Source organism: Hypanus sabinus, chromosome 11 (assembly GCF_030144855.1).
Source record: "Hypanus sabinus isolate sHypSab1 chromosome 11, sHypSab1.hap1, whole genome shotgun sequence".
NCBI lineage: Eukaryota > Metazoa > Chordata > Chondrichthyes > Myliobatiformes > Dasyatidae > Hypanus > Hypanus sabinus.
The window spans coordinates 69,084,781-69,101,825 of NC_082716.1; the positions used below are offsets into that span (position 1 = coordinate 69,084,781).

General features: G+C 36.2%; 1 protein-coding gene across 4 annotated transcripts in view; it reads right to left on the minus strand.

Moving 5' to 3' along the window:
* Positions 1–676: 676 nt before the first annotated feature.
* Positions 677–17,045, minus strand: part of LOC132402097 (WD repeat-containing protein 47-like) — a 59,520-nt gene continuing 43,151 nt past the window's right edge. For 3 of the 4 annotated variants that reach the window (XM_059984675.1, XM_059984674.1, XM_059984672.1), the window contains exons 7-15: positions 16,286–16,464; positions 15,817–16,062; positions 14,948–15,032; positions 13,404–13,561; positions 12,831–13,000; positions 9,234–9,404; positions 5,129–5,260; positions 1,799–2,017; positions 677–1,217 (exon numbers count right to left, since the gene is read on the minus strand). In XM_059984675.1, the coding sequence (XP_059840658.1) occupies positions 1,072–1,217; positions 1,799–2,017; positions 5,129–5,260; positions 9,234–9,404; positions 12,831–13,000; positions 13,404–13,561; positions 14,948–15,032; positions 15,817–16,062; positions 16,286–16,464 (1,506 nt within the window). In that variant the 3' untranslated portion in view covers positions 677–1,071. The remainder of the gene's footprint in view (positions 1,218–1,798; positions 2,018–5,128; positions 5,261–9,233; positions 9,405–12,830; positions 13,001–13,403; positions 13,562–14,947; positions 15,033–15,816; positions 16,063–16,285; positions 16,465–17,045) is intronic. The other variant, XM_059984673.1, reaches the window with a different exon arrangement.

Genomic DNA, 17,045 nt, shown 5'->3' on the forward strand with positions numbered 1-17,045 from the left:
ACAGACGTGGTTCATCTCCAATTGCCCGTGAACATAGAAGGCATTTAAGAGTCAACTACATTGTTGGATCTGGAGTCATGTATTTAGCCAGACCAGGTAAAAGTGGTAGATTTCCTTCCCTGAAGGATATTAGTGACAACATTAGTTTGTACAACAATCCAATCATTTCATGCCTCTTCAATGACACTAGTATCTTATTCCAGATTTAAATCAAGTAAATTAAAATTCCTAGTGGGAACCAAACTCATATCTCTAGATCAGTAAGTCCAGGCTTCTGAATAAAAGTCTAGTAACTTAAAAGAGCACACTATTGCAGGTACATCTAGCTCCTTGTAACCAAAATGCAAATACATAAGTTAAATATTAATAAAACCAATGCTGAATATTTATATTAAACTGTACAATAGAAAATATAATAAGGAATTACATATATGAACAGAAAAATAAAATTTACTTATTTAATACTAACCGCAACGCAAGCATTAGTTTTCATGGGCATGTACAATACTATTTTCCTGTGTGCAAGCACACCCACACAAGTAAACGCACATATAATGCAAAATGCCATGCTACTGCCAATAAAATGGTAATCATGTCCAAAATGTTCTGCATAAAAAGTTCACTTTGTTGTGATCAGATACGATGAATTTTAATTTCTCTTACATCAGAGCAACAAATTAGTGTTTAAATGATTAGCTGTCAGTTCATGTAAAATTAAACTGTACAACCGATAATTCAATCTATAATACTCAGGCAGCATTTTATATTAGTCACTGGCACAATGAACAAGATGTATTATAAATACTAAATGAATATCTGTCTCACTTGATTCAGTCATTGTGTGCATTTGGTAACAGACTTCAGTGACAGTATGATCACATGTGGAAGACTTAAGCACAGCATAATACAAACACAGACAACAGTTCCATTTAATTTCAACAGCAGCGCATATTGATCTGTGTTCTTTTATATGTTTGACTGGTCAGTTACATAATGATCAATTTGATTGCCAACATTTTATTTCTCAAATTACAGTTACAATTGTGCTTTGTCTGCATTGATATCAACTAGTCAACTGTTATTGTAAGTCCAGAGGGTCACCGTTCTGTCAGCAGATGAAGATAAGAAGGACAGATCTTCAGTGTGCCATCTACACTGGATAACTTTGTCCTTATGCTCAGATACTACTGTTGTAGGAAGTGGCTTTATTAGATCTCCTGTGGATCAATAGTTTAAGGTTACACAAGTTTATTTAGAAAATATTTAACTGTATGAAATTATGGCTTAAAAAACATCCATTTGCAAAATGCCAGCATCTAACCTATTACTTAAATAATTCCCTTAAAGTGCAATAAAGCTGCAAGATACATACGTTAATTCTTCAGTTTCACTGTAATGAAATAATAATGTATAAACTATTTGGATAAATGTTAAATAAATGAATTTGACTGCATATGTGATAAATTATTACGCTGCTAAACAGTTTAGTGGACAACTGTTACTTAGGAAGATACTAGATCAATTTGAAGTCTGTTTTAGCTATGTCAGTCAGTCCAAAGATAGTGAAGCTTGTTATCTAGTAATGTATAGTACACTCAAATTGAACAGCTGTGCATACTAAGAAAGCATGCAGATTTAACATGGCTTTAATAGTTCACAATCTTAAAAACTTAAACATCACAGTTGGAGCAAGGGTTAAATGGATGTCTTTTTACTCCTAACCATGGAACTTTACTAAAAATAAAAATAAATGGAATGTCAGAGTCAAAATATTCAGAATATAGTTAACAAGTTTTACCTCGCAAATCTGTAACTTTTACAGTGGTGTCATAAGATCCTGTAAGTAGATAGTAAGCTCCAGGAGAAAACCTCACGGAACGTACATCACTACTATGTGGTTGGTAAATTTGTACCACTCTCCCTCCTCGAATATCATACAGCATGCAGCTGGAATCTTCCTGCCCTGTAGCTAGAAGTCGTCCACTTGGATCTACAGCCACAGAAGCAACAGCACTGCCTGGATAATGGAAGTTACACATTGATATAACAGTGACGGTTCTAACATTTTTATAAAACTAGCAGTGGACTTGGTGATAATGTTATCAAGCATATTCAATGTGAAGCATATCACAAATAGTCATGAACTGTTTAATTGCTAAATGAAAGTGAGCATATGGGTCACAAAATAATTGATTTAATAATTTCTACAGGCTATTTTCTAATCATTAACATGGGTTTATTGAAGCTGTTCTGATTTTACTTGAATGACTATTACTAAAATCCTAGTAAACAACATTAGAATCCTTATTCCAAGGACAGCAACTTCAAAATAAAAATTCTAAGTTATTTCTGCTACATTTCTCAGTTTTCCCTTTTAATACAATAGAAATTCTATAGCTAAAAGACTTAAGATTTTTTCCATTATTTGGAAGATAGAATTTGTTTTACTATACATATGCATTCCGGGTAAAACAAACTTCATATTAACCAACCTGCCATTTCCAACATTTTTGAGAACATCCATTCTGGAAACCACAGAATTTGTTGACCAATACATTAGCTATTAATCATGTGACTAATGGAAATTTAGGATAGAAATTGAAAAATTATTTTCAAGTGAATTCAATACTATGAACTTAAATATTATTGGATTTGTTAGCAAAATGGTAAGGTGAATAGTGGAATAAAAGTTTTCTACATCAGAACTTCATACAAAAGCAGTTTCAGGGGCTATTTTATTTAATTCCCAAAAAATGCTTGTAGGTAAATAATCTTCATGATAAATAAATGTCCAAAAATATTCTTGAAATATTCATATGAATCAGAACTTCGATTTAAATTAACAGATGATCAAAATGGTAAAAAAAAAGAGCACGTACCTTGTCATTGTTTATTTAGGACAGAATAAGCCAAAATAAACCAAATTCAACCATTGTGACTTAAGGTCCATGTTATTCGTCATTAGCGAAGGATTGTCTTAATTGTTGGAACACACTTAATATTAAGAATTCATTGTGTAAGGAATTGTAGTTAATGATTTTGTTACTTATCATTCCATCATCAGTGGCATGATCACTGTCCCTTACAAAATTTATTGCAATTTGTATGATTATTCATTAACTCTCCAGTCTGTATCCAGAAATTAACACCAAACAGCAAAATCTACACCTTTTGACCTTATCACTAAAATTATCAGATTTTATATAGCACTTTCAGAATATTCCAATGCATTTCCACTCAATGAGGTATAGTTGCAAGAAAATGTTTGTGTACCCTATGCAATTGCCTGGTTTTCTGCATGAATTACTCATAAAATATGGTCTGATCTTCATCTAAATCACAATAATAGACAAACACAATCTGTCTAAATTAATAACACACAATTATACTTTTCATGTCTTTATTGAACACATCGTTCAATCATTCACCGTCCAGGCTGGAAAAAAGTATGTGAACCCCTGTACTTAATAACTGGTAGAACCTCCCTTTAGCAACAATAACCTCCATCAAACATTTCCTGTAGCTGCTGATCAGACATGTACAACAGCGAGGAAGAATTTTAGACCATTTCTCCATACAAATCTGTTTCAGTTCATCAATATTTCTGAGATGTCCTGCATGAACAGCCCTCTTCAAGTCATGCCACAGCATTTCAACTGGGTTAAGGTCTGGGTTCTGACTTGGCCATTCCAAATTTTCTTCTTTTTAAGCCATTTTGTTGTTGATTTACTCTTGTGTTACAGATTGTCCTGTTGCATCATCCAACTTCTATTAAGTTTCAGGTGATGGACTGTTACCGTGACATTCTCCTGTAAAATGTCTTGATACAGTTTTGAATTCATTGTTCTCTCAATGACTACCAACTGTCCACAAACTGAGGCAGCAAAGCAGCCCCAAACCATGATGCTCCTTCCACCATGGTTAACAGTTGAGATGAGGTTTTGGTGTTAGTGTGCGATGCCATTTTCCCTCCAAACATAGGAGTGTGCATTTCTGCCAAAAAGTTCAACTTTTGTGACATCTGTCGACAGAACATTGTCCTAGAACAATTGTGGAACATCCAGGTGGCCTTCTGCAAACTTGAGATGTGCAGCAATGTTTTTTTTGGAGGGCAGTAGTTTCCTCCATGGTGTTCTTCCACGAACACCATACTTGTTCACTGTTTTTCTTATAGTGGAAGAGACTTTTACAAGTATGAGAGACTTCTGCAGATCTTTTGCTGTTACCCTTGGGATCTTTTTTACCTCCTTCAACTTTGCATGTTATGCTCGTAGTGTGACCTTTGCAGGATGCCCACTCCTAGGGAGAGTAGCAACAGTACTGAATTTCCTCCATTTGTGGAATATTTCTCATACTGATGAACATTCAGGTCTTTGGAAAAGCTTTTGTAGTCTTTTCCAGCTTCATGCATCTCTACAATTCTTCTTTTAAGGTTCTCTGAAATTTGTTTTGATCAAGGCATGATGCACATAAAAACAGATCTTTCTTGAGAAGAGCAGTCAGTAATTTGATTGTGTGTGTCTTTTATAAGGGAGGGCACCTCTACAACCCACACCTCTAGTCTCATCTCATTGAATGAAACACCTGACTCCAAATAGCTTTGGTAGACTGCATTACTCCAGAGGATCACGCACATTTTTGAACCTGGACTGTGATAGTTTAAATGGTGTACTCAGTATTGATGAGAAATACAATTGTTTGTGTGTTATTAGTTTAGGCAGTTTGTGTTTGTCTATTATTGTAACTTAGACAAAGATCAGACCACATTTTATGAGTAATGAATGCAAAAAACCAGGTAATTGCAAAGGGTTCACAAACTTTTTCTTGTAACTGTACTCAAATATAAATGGAAAGATGGCAGTGATGGCAGACAACCTGACAGGAAATAGCTGTGTTCATGAATAAGATTCAAAACCTGTTTTAGAAACAAAGGGATACGTATAGCGTAACTCACTGCTTCATAATAAAGCAAGCCGACATTCCTTTTGCTGAATTTGCTTAAGTACGACATGAACTTTTCTACTTTGCTACAAGTTGAGCAACAGCTTACACTGCCATAATTTAAGTTTGTTTAGCTGTTACAATTCTTGAAACAAATTGATTCAAATAGCAGAGATAATATATTTACCTGATCCATGAAATGCTGTTCCAACAACACGGACACAACTGGGCACTCTCAGGTCCCAGAATCTTACAGTCTTGTCTTGTGAGCCAGATGCAATCATCCATCCTCCCCATGTATACAGTGCAAGAATATGACCTGAAATTACAATACAAATGTTGAGATCCAACATTTTCTATATTGCTCACAAGTGCTTACGGAACTATTTCACATAAATCATAAAATAATACAGCATGCTACCATTTGGCCTTATGTGTCTGCAACAGCTCTTTCAAGCAGTAATCTCATACATCATTTACTCATTTTTTGAAATACAGTACATATCCAAGTTCCCTTTGCAGGCTTCTATTCAGCTCTGTGTGTAATAAATTTGCACTTCCTTGCTGTGACCACTTGAGTTTCTCTGGGAGTTCCAACTTCCTCTCACACTTCAAAGACTTATGGGTTAGTAAGTTAATTGGTCACATGGGTGTAACTGGGTTGTTTGGCCAGAGGGGCCTGTTACCATGCTGCATCTCTAAATTAAAAAGAAACAAATAAACTTACTACACTTGAGACTAATGGGTCTAAAGATTAATAAGCAGCTTAGTCCAGATTGTTTGGAGTCTAGGAGCTGAAAAGAACTGGGTACCAGGATGCATTAGTTGTAGCCTTACAAAGGTATTCAGATTCTGGAGAAATACCAGAGGATTTATAAAGAGCCAATATGAATATCCTTATTTTACATGGTAGGGAGCCAAAATGGAGGAACTACAGTTGATTAGTCTTAACATATATTGTTGGAAAAATAGATTGGAATACACAAGTAGTAGCAGAACGCCTGGAAAATCATAATCCAATCAAGCAGAGTCAGCACAATTTTATGAAGGAAATATAGTGACAGACAAATTTCATTAATATTTTTTGAAAAAGGTTTGTTGACGGTAAATAGACTATACTTGGACTTCCATAAACTATTTGACAAGCTACACAAAAGGTTAAGTCATAAAATAAGAATTCATAAGTCATGAAAGTATTATCTAACAAAGAAAATCTATATCAATATGCCAACATGTGCATCAGGTGGTAAGGAAGGCTAATGGAATGTTAGATTTTTTTCCAAAGAGATTGGAGTATAAAAACAGACAAGTGTCATGCATTTATACAAGACATAGGTGAAACTACATCTAGAGTGAAGCCCTCTGTTGCTCAGGGTCAGCCACGGATATTGTGTCATAGTTGTCTATACAATATGGAGAGAAAACTGCTGCTCGTACAATAGGCGCTCACTCCCATTCCATGCAGCTGATGAATCCAAAGGAACGATAAAGACCAACATAGTTTGGCACCAGCAGAGTCACGGGAGTTGCTAGTCAACGCTGAACTCTACATAGATGTTTCAGGGATTCGAGCTCCAGATTTTACCTTGGGGTTTACTCCCAAAGCCTTCCCCATTAGTGGGTATAACCACAAGGCAGCAGAGGTTTGAGATCAGATTTTTCCTTCTCCAGGGTGAGCTACCAACCATGGCTAATGAGCCCCATCTTGCTGAAGCAACAGGTTTCAAGTTGCTAGTAACCCACCTTTGCCCTTTCTCCTGTCGGAAGAAACTGTTCTGCTGAGCTTAGTAGCTAAGTCACATATGAAGGGCAGGAGTTGGACTTGGCTGTTCAGACACATGCCCATTGGGAGCACTTAGTAGGTAGTAGGAGCTCATCTCCATTATTTCCCCCAGCTATGACAACTTTAAAGAACCTAGAGTATTGTAAATAATTCTGATCTTCCTACATAAAATATTGTTTCACTGAAGATGGGTCTGAACAAGTTTATGAGTAATAGCCCATATACAGAGGAAAGGCCATACAATTTGGGAGTCATTAGAGAAGAATATGATGATCTTATTGAAACAAACAATTGTAGTATGCTAGAGAGAGTAAATATTGAGAATATTTCTCACATCTGACAGTCAAGATTAGAACCTGAATGCATGGCCTCAGAACTTATTAATGACTGAGATGAGAAAAAAATTCTACTCTCAAAGGGTTGCAGGTCTTAGTAATTTCTTGGCAGAGAGAACTGTAAGGACAGAGTTCTTGAGTATATTCAAGGCTGAAATAACTAGACTTTTGGTGAATAAGTGAATCAAAAGTTATGAGGAGAAAGGCTTTGGAAATGTTAGATTAGCCTGCTTGAAAGAAAAATGGAGGGCTCTGTGGGAGGAAATCATTAAATTGTTCATGGGGTAGGTTAAAAGGCTGGTCCAAGATTAAGGGATGAAGGGTCTGTACTGTTCTCTGTTCTAGCCATCACTCCACTGAGGTACAGAGCAGGCCCAAGGGGCTAAATGAACTACTCCTGTTCACCTTGATAGGCAGTGCATTCAGAACATAAGCCATTCATTTTGCCAACAGACCTCTCACATGACCTCAATCCTTGTTGTTGTTGTTCCTTTTCATACCTTGTGGTGCATTGGGTGGAATTTTTGCTGTTTCCATAATACTTGACTGTTTTTACTAAGCCGAGTTGCTAGCTCAATACTCAACCTAGCATGGAAGGAGTGCAAGGAGCTGACCAGATTTGAACTCGAGACCATTCACCTCAAAGTCTGGTACTGGTGCCACTACACCACCAGCCGGTACCAAAGTCAGCATGGTTTCCTTAGTGGAAAATCTTGCCTGACAAATCTGTTGGAATTCTTTGAGCAAATAACCAGCAGGTTAGTCAAAGGAGAATTGGTGGATGTTGTGTACTTGGATTTTCAAAAGGTCTTTGAAAAAGTGCCACACATGAGGCTGCTTAACAAGATAAGAGCCCATGGTATTACAAAAAAAATACTAGCATGGATAGAGCATTGGCTGATTGGCAGGAGGCAAAGAGTGGATATAAAGGGAACTTTTACTGATTGGCTGCTGATGACTCGTGGTGTTCCGCAATGGTCGGTATTGGGACTGCTTCTTTTTACATTGTATATCAATGATTTGGATGATGGAATTGATGGCTTTGTGGCCAAGTTTGTAGATAGGTGAGGGGCATGTAGTGTTGAGGAGAGACTGTGAGAGAACATGGACAAAGAAATGGCAGATGGAATACAGTGTCAGGAAGTGTATGGTCATGCACTTTGTTAGAAGGAATAAAAGTGTAGACTATTTTCTAAATGGAGATAAAATTAAAAGAATCTGATGTGCAAAGTGACTCTGGAGTCCTTATACAGGATTTCCAAGAGGTTAGCTTGCAGGTTGAACTGGTGGTGAAGAAGGCAAATACGTTAACATTCATTTCAAGAGGATTAGAATATAAAAACAAAGATGTAATACTGAGAGTTTTTAAGGCACTGATGAGGCCACACTTGGGAGTATTCTGAGCAGTTTTGGGCCCCTTATCTAAGAAAGGATGTGCTGCAATTAGAGAGGGTTCAAAGGAGGTTCTGGAATTGACAGGCTTATCATAATGAGGAGCATTTAATGGCTCTGGACCTGTACTAGCTGGAATTTAGAAGAACGGTGGGGGGGGGGGGGGAGGGAATCTCATTGAAACCTATCTAATGTTAAAAAGCTTAGAAAGCGTGAACGAGGATGGTGAATCCTCTAGCTAAAGAAATCCTCTAGCCAGTTGTTGCCACAGCTGGCTGTGGAGGCCAGGTCATTCAGCCTATTTATGACAGAGGTTGATAAGATTCTCGAAAAGTCATGGTTTGAAAGAATTTGACAAGGGCGTTGAGAGGGAAATAGATCAGCCATGGCAGAGCAGACTCAATGGGTCAAATAACCCAATTTCTGCTCCCATGTATTATGGTCTTTAACGTAATAACCAGAACACCTTTGGGATGCAGGTGGAAATTGTAGCACTCATAGGAGATCTATGAGATCACATTGAGAATTCCACACCGACGGCATCAAAACGTCAGGATTGAATGTGGTTATGATACCCATCAGGTAGCAGCTCTGCTGCACTGTGCCACCCCTGGAATACTACAGATTAGCTATTCAACCTACTATATTGCAGTTGTATTAAATAAAACAATAGGTCTATATCTATCAATTGCCATTACAGAGAAATGCCATTTTTTTTCTTACAGTTTCTTGCCAGTTACAAAACTGTTATCAACTTAAAAACTTTTTAGTCTATTCCATACCAGTGTGACCACTGAGTGCGTGCAATCCCTGGCCTCTCTGACAGTCTGTAGTATAAATATTACAATCTCCAGCACCAGCACTGATTAAGATTGCACCTCCACTTTCTGGACCCTCCATAAAAGCAAGATCGCGGATTGTACCATCATGCATGCTGAACTCCAAATCAGGACCTATGGAAAAAAAACACACAACTTTTGCAGTTAAATCGTAACATTGTGAGTTTTTTAAATAATAAAGAGCCTTCGATCTGAAACATTGACTTGCCTTTCATAAACACTGCCTAGCCTGCTGAGCATTTCCAGCAATTTCTGATAGAAATTTACTACCTCTATTCTGCAACCTGTGACAATATCCTTGTCATGTTCCTAAGATTTTTTATTTTATCATATAAATGGATGGCACTTCATTGCACATGACAGTTCTGCAATTACCAGAATACAGGCAATTAAGAATTTCACACCCAAATTTCTGAAATAAAATGAACCTGTGTTCAACTTCAATTATAACTTGATTTTCCAAATGTCTCATCGAAATAAGTTTTCTGAGCTTTTTTTTTTATAAACAAAAATTATGCTCTCTGAATAAACAAAACCAGAAGTCAAATGGAAGTATAATATCTGCAGTAAATAGTAGGACACAAAGAAATGCTGTCAAACAGAGACACCTAGGGGTCTGCCCACAGTTCTCTTAAAGTGGCAACACAGGTGGATAGAGTGTTAAAGCAAGTATATGATATGCTTGCATTGACAGGACAGGGCATAGAATACTAGAGTCAGGGAGTTGCTTTGCAATTTTACAAAATACTGGTTTGGCCATACTTGGAGTATACTGTGCACTTCTGAATGACAAACTATAAAAAATATGTGATTGTGGTGAAGAAAATGCAGGGAAGTTATGCTGCAATTGTCCAGGTACTAGTGAGGCCATACCTGGAGCAGCATGTGCAGTTCAGGTTTTCTTACTTGAGAAACTACTTACTAATTTTAGAAATTTAGAGGTGGTGCAGAGGAGGTTCACCAAGTTGCTTTGGAGATGAAGGGGTTTACCTATGAAGAGAGATCGAGTCACCTGGGACTATTTTTGCAGGAATTCAGAGGAATCTTATAGAAACATATAAAATAATGAAAGGAACAGATGAGATGGAAGCAGGAAAGTTGTTTCCACTGATAATTGAGACCAGAACTGGAGATGGTCTCAAGATTTCCCGGGGGGGGGGGGGGGAGGGAGAGTAGGTTTATGACAGAGGTGAGGAGGAACTGGTTTTCCCAAAGGGTGGAATTTTCTGTCCAGTGAAGCAGTAGAGGCTACTTCATTAAATATATTTAATGCATGGTTTGATATATTTTTGCACAATGGGGAAATTGCTTGAAGCTGTCATTCAGGACGAAACAGCTAGACATTTGGATAGAAACAGGATTATGGGGAAAAAGACATTAGATGGAGTTGAGTCCACAAATGGATCAGCCGAGATCATAGTGAGTGGCAGAGAGGGCTTGATGGGCCATCTGACTTATTCCTGTTCTATTTCTCATGTTCTCACAAACATGATCTATGCCAACAGTTAAGGACATTAGAGAGGGATGCCATAACATATGTATCTTTTAGAAGTGATAATAAATCAAGATGTAAATTACTCTCTCAATTGGTGCAAAATTGCTAATGGCTCCAATTCAAAAATATTTATTTCTTAATTAAAACTGCAAAAACAGCTCAGCTGGTTAATATTGCACTGCCATTTGTGAGAGTTACGATCAAATTATTGCCCAGATTTCCTACATAATTACCATGTACATTAGTTTGTACATTTGAACCCACATCTACCACTTCCATTGGCAGCATGTTTTACACCTACATCACTCTCTGAGTGAAGAAGTTCCTCCTCAGATTCATCTTAAATATTTCACCTTTCATCCTAAACCTAGTTCTAGTCTCACCCAACCTGAGGGGAAAAAGCCTGCATGTATTCACCCTATCTATAGCCCACATAATTTTGTATACTTTTATAAGGTCTCCCCTAATTTTTCTGTACTTCAGGGAATCAAGAAATAACCTATTCAACCTTTGCCTATAACACAGGACCACAAGTCCTGGTAACATCCTTACAAACTTTATCTGCACTCTTTAAAGCTTTTTGATATCTTCCCTGTAGGAATCATTACCAGAACTGCACAAAATACTCCAAATTTGGTCTCAACAACATGTTATACAACTTCAACATAACATTATAACTTCTGATTTATGAAAGTACCAAAAACTCTTTTTACAACCCTATCTACCTGTGATGCTACTTGCAAGGAACTATGGATCGGTATTTCCATGTCCCTTTCTTCTTCTGCATAGCTCTGACCCCTAAACATTCACTGTGTAAGTCTTTCCGTGGTTTTTCTCTCAAAATGCAACTCCTCACACTTGTTTGCATTAAATTTTATCTGCCACTTTTCAGATTATTTTTCCAGCTGGTCCAGATCACAATGCAAACTTTGATACACTTCCTCTCTGTCCAATATTCGTATCATCAGCAAATCTGTTCATTCAGTATATATTAACAATGAAATGATCACATCCTAAGCCAATACAGTTTTCCTGATGGTTAATCTGAACGCTTTACAAAAGTCTGTCCATTAGCTGGTGACATCTTGTGTGGGGCATTTTTTGTCATGGCTCACAAGCAGTTAAGTACTATAGCTTCGCTCTGCTCCTTTCGATAATAGAACCAAACATTTTTGTATAATCAACTTATGACATATTTGGCCTGCATCTAAGTGTATTTTGCAATCTATTTCAATATGCATTTTTCACAACATTTGTTTTTTCCACTCATTTGTCTTTGAGAAAGCAAAGTATACCTTTTGGTCTTAAGAGGCTGTTATGTATTAACTATCATTCTAGACTTCTTCCATCCTTTCAACCAATCGAGCTTATGTAACAGCGTCGAAGTCCATTATCAAACAACGTGCATCTAAGTGCCTGATAAAATCAGAGGGAAGGTTGTTCCGGTTTTTTTGGCTATTGCCTAGATAAAGGCCATGACTGATCACACCAGCATCCTGCATGGTATTAACAGTTGGCTGCAAGATGGGAATGAACTTTCAGGCAGAAAACTGCTAACATTGTATTACATAAAGACTAATCAAATTGACCTGTTACCAGAATAAGACAAACATAGCATGGATTTACTGGCAGCATTTCTTGATGACCACAATGCTGCCCCAGCTGTGGACAAGTATCGGCTGATATTAAGATTGTAGTAAAACAGCTCTATGACTTCTGCCCACTGTTTCATTTGACTATATTCCAAAACCGCAACATCCCCAGAAGATTTCATAACCTTTTGTAAATAACCAGAGGCCTTATGGTTCATTTTGATATCTATTTTGATTTCTAAGCAAAAAGAAATCAAATACACGATATTGTTACTTCAATTTTGTTGCAGAATCTTGAATATTTTGTTCATTGTGTTATACCATTAAAATATTGGCTTTTAATTTTCAATATAATTAGAAAAACAAGAAATCAAGCATTAAATTCAACACTGCTAACATGTAAGAATATGCTAAGGTAAAAAGGAACCATATAGTCACATATCTCCCACATACCTGTAGCATTGCATGTCTCTGCACTAAATGGCAGCACTTTCACATATTTATCATTTGATCCAGTCGCTAATAGTTGTCCACACTTACTCCAGGCCACACAATAAATTGAACCTTTGTGGTGCTTGTTCCTTTTAAACTTTACTAGAGGTTGCTTAGGTGAACTGTATGCACTATAGATGGTGGAATGTTGCAAGTGGATAAAAGTAGGAAAATGGTTTTAAAAACATTATTAAGTGATAGATAACATCATTATAATTCAGCCCTCTCACAAATTCTAAGTAAAAATAAATGTACTCATTATTTCACATAAAGTATGTAATCACCATCATAATAATGATTTACAGGTTATATCCCTGATCAAGATTAATATCCAAGGAAACTAGAATATACATAAATAGTGCTTTTATGTAGATAGTTTTGCTATTGGTTAATAAAGTTCTGAAAAGATATGACATGCTCTTTTCCCTCAAATTGTTAGCAGCTGAACAGTAATAGAAAGAAGCTGGATAAGCTTCACTTATTACTTTAACAATTTAAGTTCTTAATATTTTTACAAGTTAGTTGTGCTGTTACCTTGGGTCAATAATGTCTGGGTACGCACAGACACGCAAAGTTTTGGTATTTGAACCAACTGCATAGAGAGTTCCACTTGGGTGGAATGCTACTGCTCTTATGGCTTGAGTATCTTCAAGAGTATTAATGGCAATGAACTGCTTTTTGGATCTATCTTCCTATTAATGCAATAGAAAACACAAATGCACATTGAGGCTTCCAAAATAAATACAATTCATGCAAAGCACTTTTATGCATAATATCAAAAACAGATTTGTACCAAATTAATTGATATAAGATTTATGCATGTAAAAAAATTCACAGTGGTCATTAAGAATTTAATTGCATCTTGGATTAGATTTCAGTTCTAAACTTAGATAATACAAATTGAACAAAGGTATATAGAGTAAAGAAATATTAACAGAGCTATGACTCTTTAATGAGCAAAACAACAATTTATTGGCATACAACAATGGCAAGTGCTCCACTTTTTCCTTGCTAGATTGCTTCAAGAAGGTTTGCAAGGTCACATGAGTAGCTCTGGCTTCCTCAGACAGCCTGATTCTTAAAAAAAAACTATTAGCTGAGATAATTGGAGAAGCCACATTGAATGGACTTTAATTTTAAAAAACCTGAGCTTCAGGACAGAATGGATGCTTACAGAATTCTAAAGCCTAAAAGGATAAAATGTAAATTGGCCTATAGAGATGAAAGGAAAAGAAACATTAAATAAAATGGTACAGAAAATGGACAAAAAGGAAGAGAAACGTAGGAAAAAATGAGGAAAGAGGTAAATTTAGCTTTTAGGGATAAAGTCATTCTGATATGGGAGGAAACAGTAAAACAGGTGTCAGTAAATATCTAAAGTAGACTGTCGGCTGTGTGGAATGATCTACAGCCTTGTTGGTTATGGCCCCTGAAGTATTTAACCAGGTAGTTTATAAACACAGAAAGATTTTCACCAACTTTTCAAGCAACTGCTTCCAAACCGCCCCCCCCCCATCATTAAATACTTTTTTCTTTATTTCCCCTCTAATACTTTTATATAGTCCACTTTACTAAAGACAACCACAGAGGCTTTTAAAATTTTATCTGAAATTTTCATCAGTTAAATATATCCCAAGTAACCTTTAACCTAAAGAAAGTAAACCACATGGAAAGACTCATAACAATAATTCATCGGCATTAATAACAATATCCTTGCATGAAAGAACAGTCAGCTTAAAAAGAAAAAGAAATAATGAATTTAGAGGAAATATGCTTAAGGCTAAATAAGGGAATTTATAGTTCAAAAAAGTCTCGGGGAAGAAATCTTGATATCTTGGAAACAAAAGAACCCAATAAGAAACAGTGGTTCTCAGAGAAAGTGAGAAACAGAAGGATTACCATATATTTTAAAGCTACAAAGATCTATTAGTAAACAAAAATTTTAGGGAAGAGTTTGGATTATGAATGTGAACTTGCTTCCATGAACAATTTGCTAATGAGAGAATCTTGTTAGCCTACAATACAAAGCAGGAACCAACAAATTCTACCATTAATAAAACTACACAAATGAACTGCACCTCTTCATTCTTTGTTCCACTGACAGAAACGTTTTCTGCCATCGGTGGACTTACTGCAAGATCTGTTGAAGCAGAAGAATCTGCCCTATATTAAAAAAAACAAACAAAATGTTTTTGTTAATTACATTAGAGCCTGGCTACATAATAGCATTAGCCTGATGGGGCATATCTATATATACTAGGTTTATATCATACCTAAGTTTTGGTAGAAGATTCTGGTTTGGGTTTAGTGAAATCATTTTGTATCATCCTGTACTAGTTCAGTGTGGTTTAGCATGAGTAACACAACTAGAAAAGAATCAGGGAGCAATGTCAATTTCAAGTTTGATTTTGTAATCGGCAAGAGATTGAATGGGGAACATTATCTGGCACTGAGAACACTTTCCTGAGCATTCCTCCTCCTTCACTCCATCCTTCTGTAATTCTTTTGTATATATGATCACATTCAGGTGACCCCACATTATGGACATTTGTCCTTACAGATTAACAGGTCATGACCCAAAATTAGAGATGTAGAATAAAATTCATTTGTACTAAATTTATATTGGGAGGGGGGTGAAAGAAGTAAATAAATGATGTCTGTGTTATGCAAAATCCTAATACGCCCACTTTTGGAAAAGCAACCTTCATCAAGGGGCAGTTGTGATGTACAAGAGTGAATCAGCTGGAACAGCAGTTAAGTTAGTTACTTTGAATCCAACACTTTCAAGATCAATAACGTGACTATTCTTCTAATTATGGCAAGATGATAGGGAAAGAACATATTAACATCCAATATATGATGGTGCAAATCCTCTCATTTTACATTCTCAGCATTTGCCAGTTTAAAAATCAACATTTATTCCACAGCAACAACATAAACATCTTACTTAGAAAAGAATGAAGCTGTCTCGTTATGAGAAAATGCATTTCCTGTGTTGGATTTAATTGGAGTATTTGTGCTGTTAGGTAGTCCTGAACCTTGCTGACGAACTTCAAGAGGTGTTACCGAATTGGCAGCTGAAGAGTCATTTTGTGCACTTGGCTGGTTTCCTTTACATTGTTGATTAGGAGACTGTGCCTCTGTGCTAACGCTGTCCATTCCTAGATTCAATTCTTCCAATTTTTGCATTGATCTGAATAAAAAAAACAAATCACGCCATTAACATCACCAAATAACACAGCAATCTAAGCAAAACTCTATTATATAGATTTATTAAATCTCATTTGTAGCTCTTCTTTAAAAACGTTTTCACAAGATATTCTCAGGAACAAATAGACCAAAATACCAGTATGTGCTTAAACTGACTATTCTTAAGAGGGTAAGAAAAATGACTTTGTACCAGAGTTGTAACTTACTTGCTGAGGAACTGCTCTGTAAGGTTCTGTTGCTGGCCTGCTCCATCTTCTTCATTGACTCCACCTTCCATTAACATCTGCTGGTATAGTTGCCTTTGTTGCTCCTTTTGCTCCAAATGTTGTTGGTAGCGCATTCGCTGTCGACAGTACTCCTGAAATTGATCAGTAGATTCCCTCTGCTAAGATTAAACAAAATTATATCTGAAAATATTTGGATTTATTATAATCCTGGCTTTACCTGAAACTTAGTTTTCTATTTCAACCAAATCAGTATAATCACGAGAAAATTTTGAGCCGTGCAATGATTCTGCCAAATAATTTATCTAGCAGCTTTCAAGTTTATTGTTATAGGCATATGCACACAGGGTATAAATGACACAAATCAGACTTTCTAATCCACATTCAATACCATTGCTAATTCCATTCTACTTAAGAATTCAGTGGTAACTGAAGATCAGAAAACGTAATCCTTAAGTAGTACTGGATCATTAAACTTCAAGCCAATGGGTACCTAAGAACAGCTACAGACAAAAAAACTTATATTTATGAACTATTTTGAATGTAAAGCATTATCTGCTAGATTACAGATGATAATCAACAGAAGCAATAAGATTTGCAAGTTCTAAATTTCAGACCCTAATATATAGTTCAAAACACATGCAACAATCCTGTCTTCTGAGACTCTTGAAATATAAGAAATAAAATATCGTTAGAAGATATTTTTAATATATATGCCAATACTTCAGATTTTAAAACATTA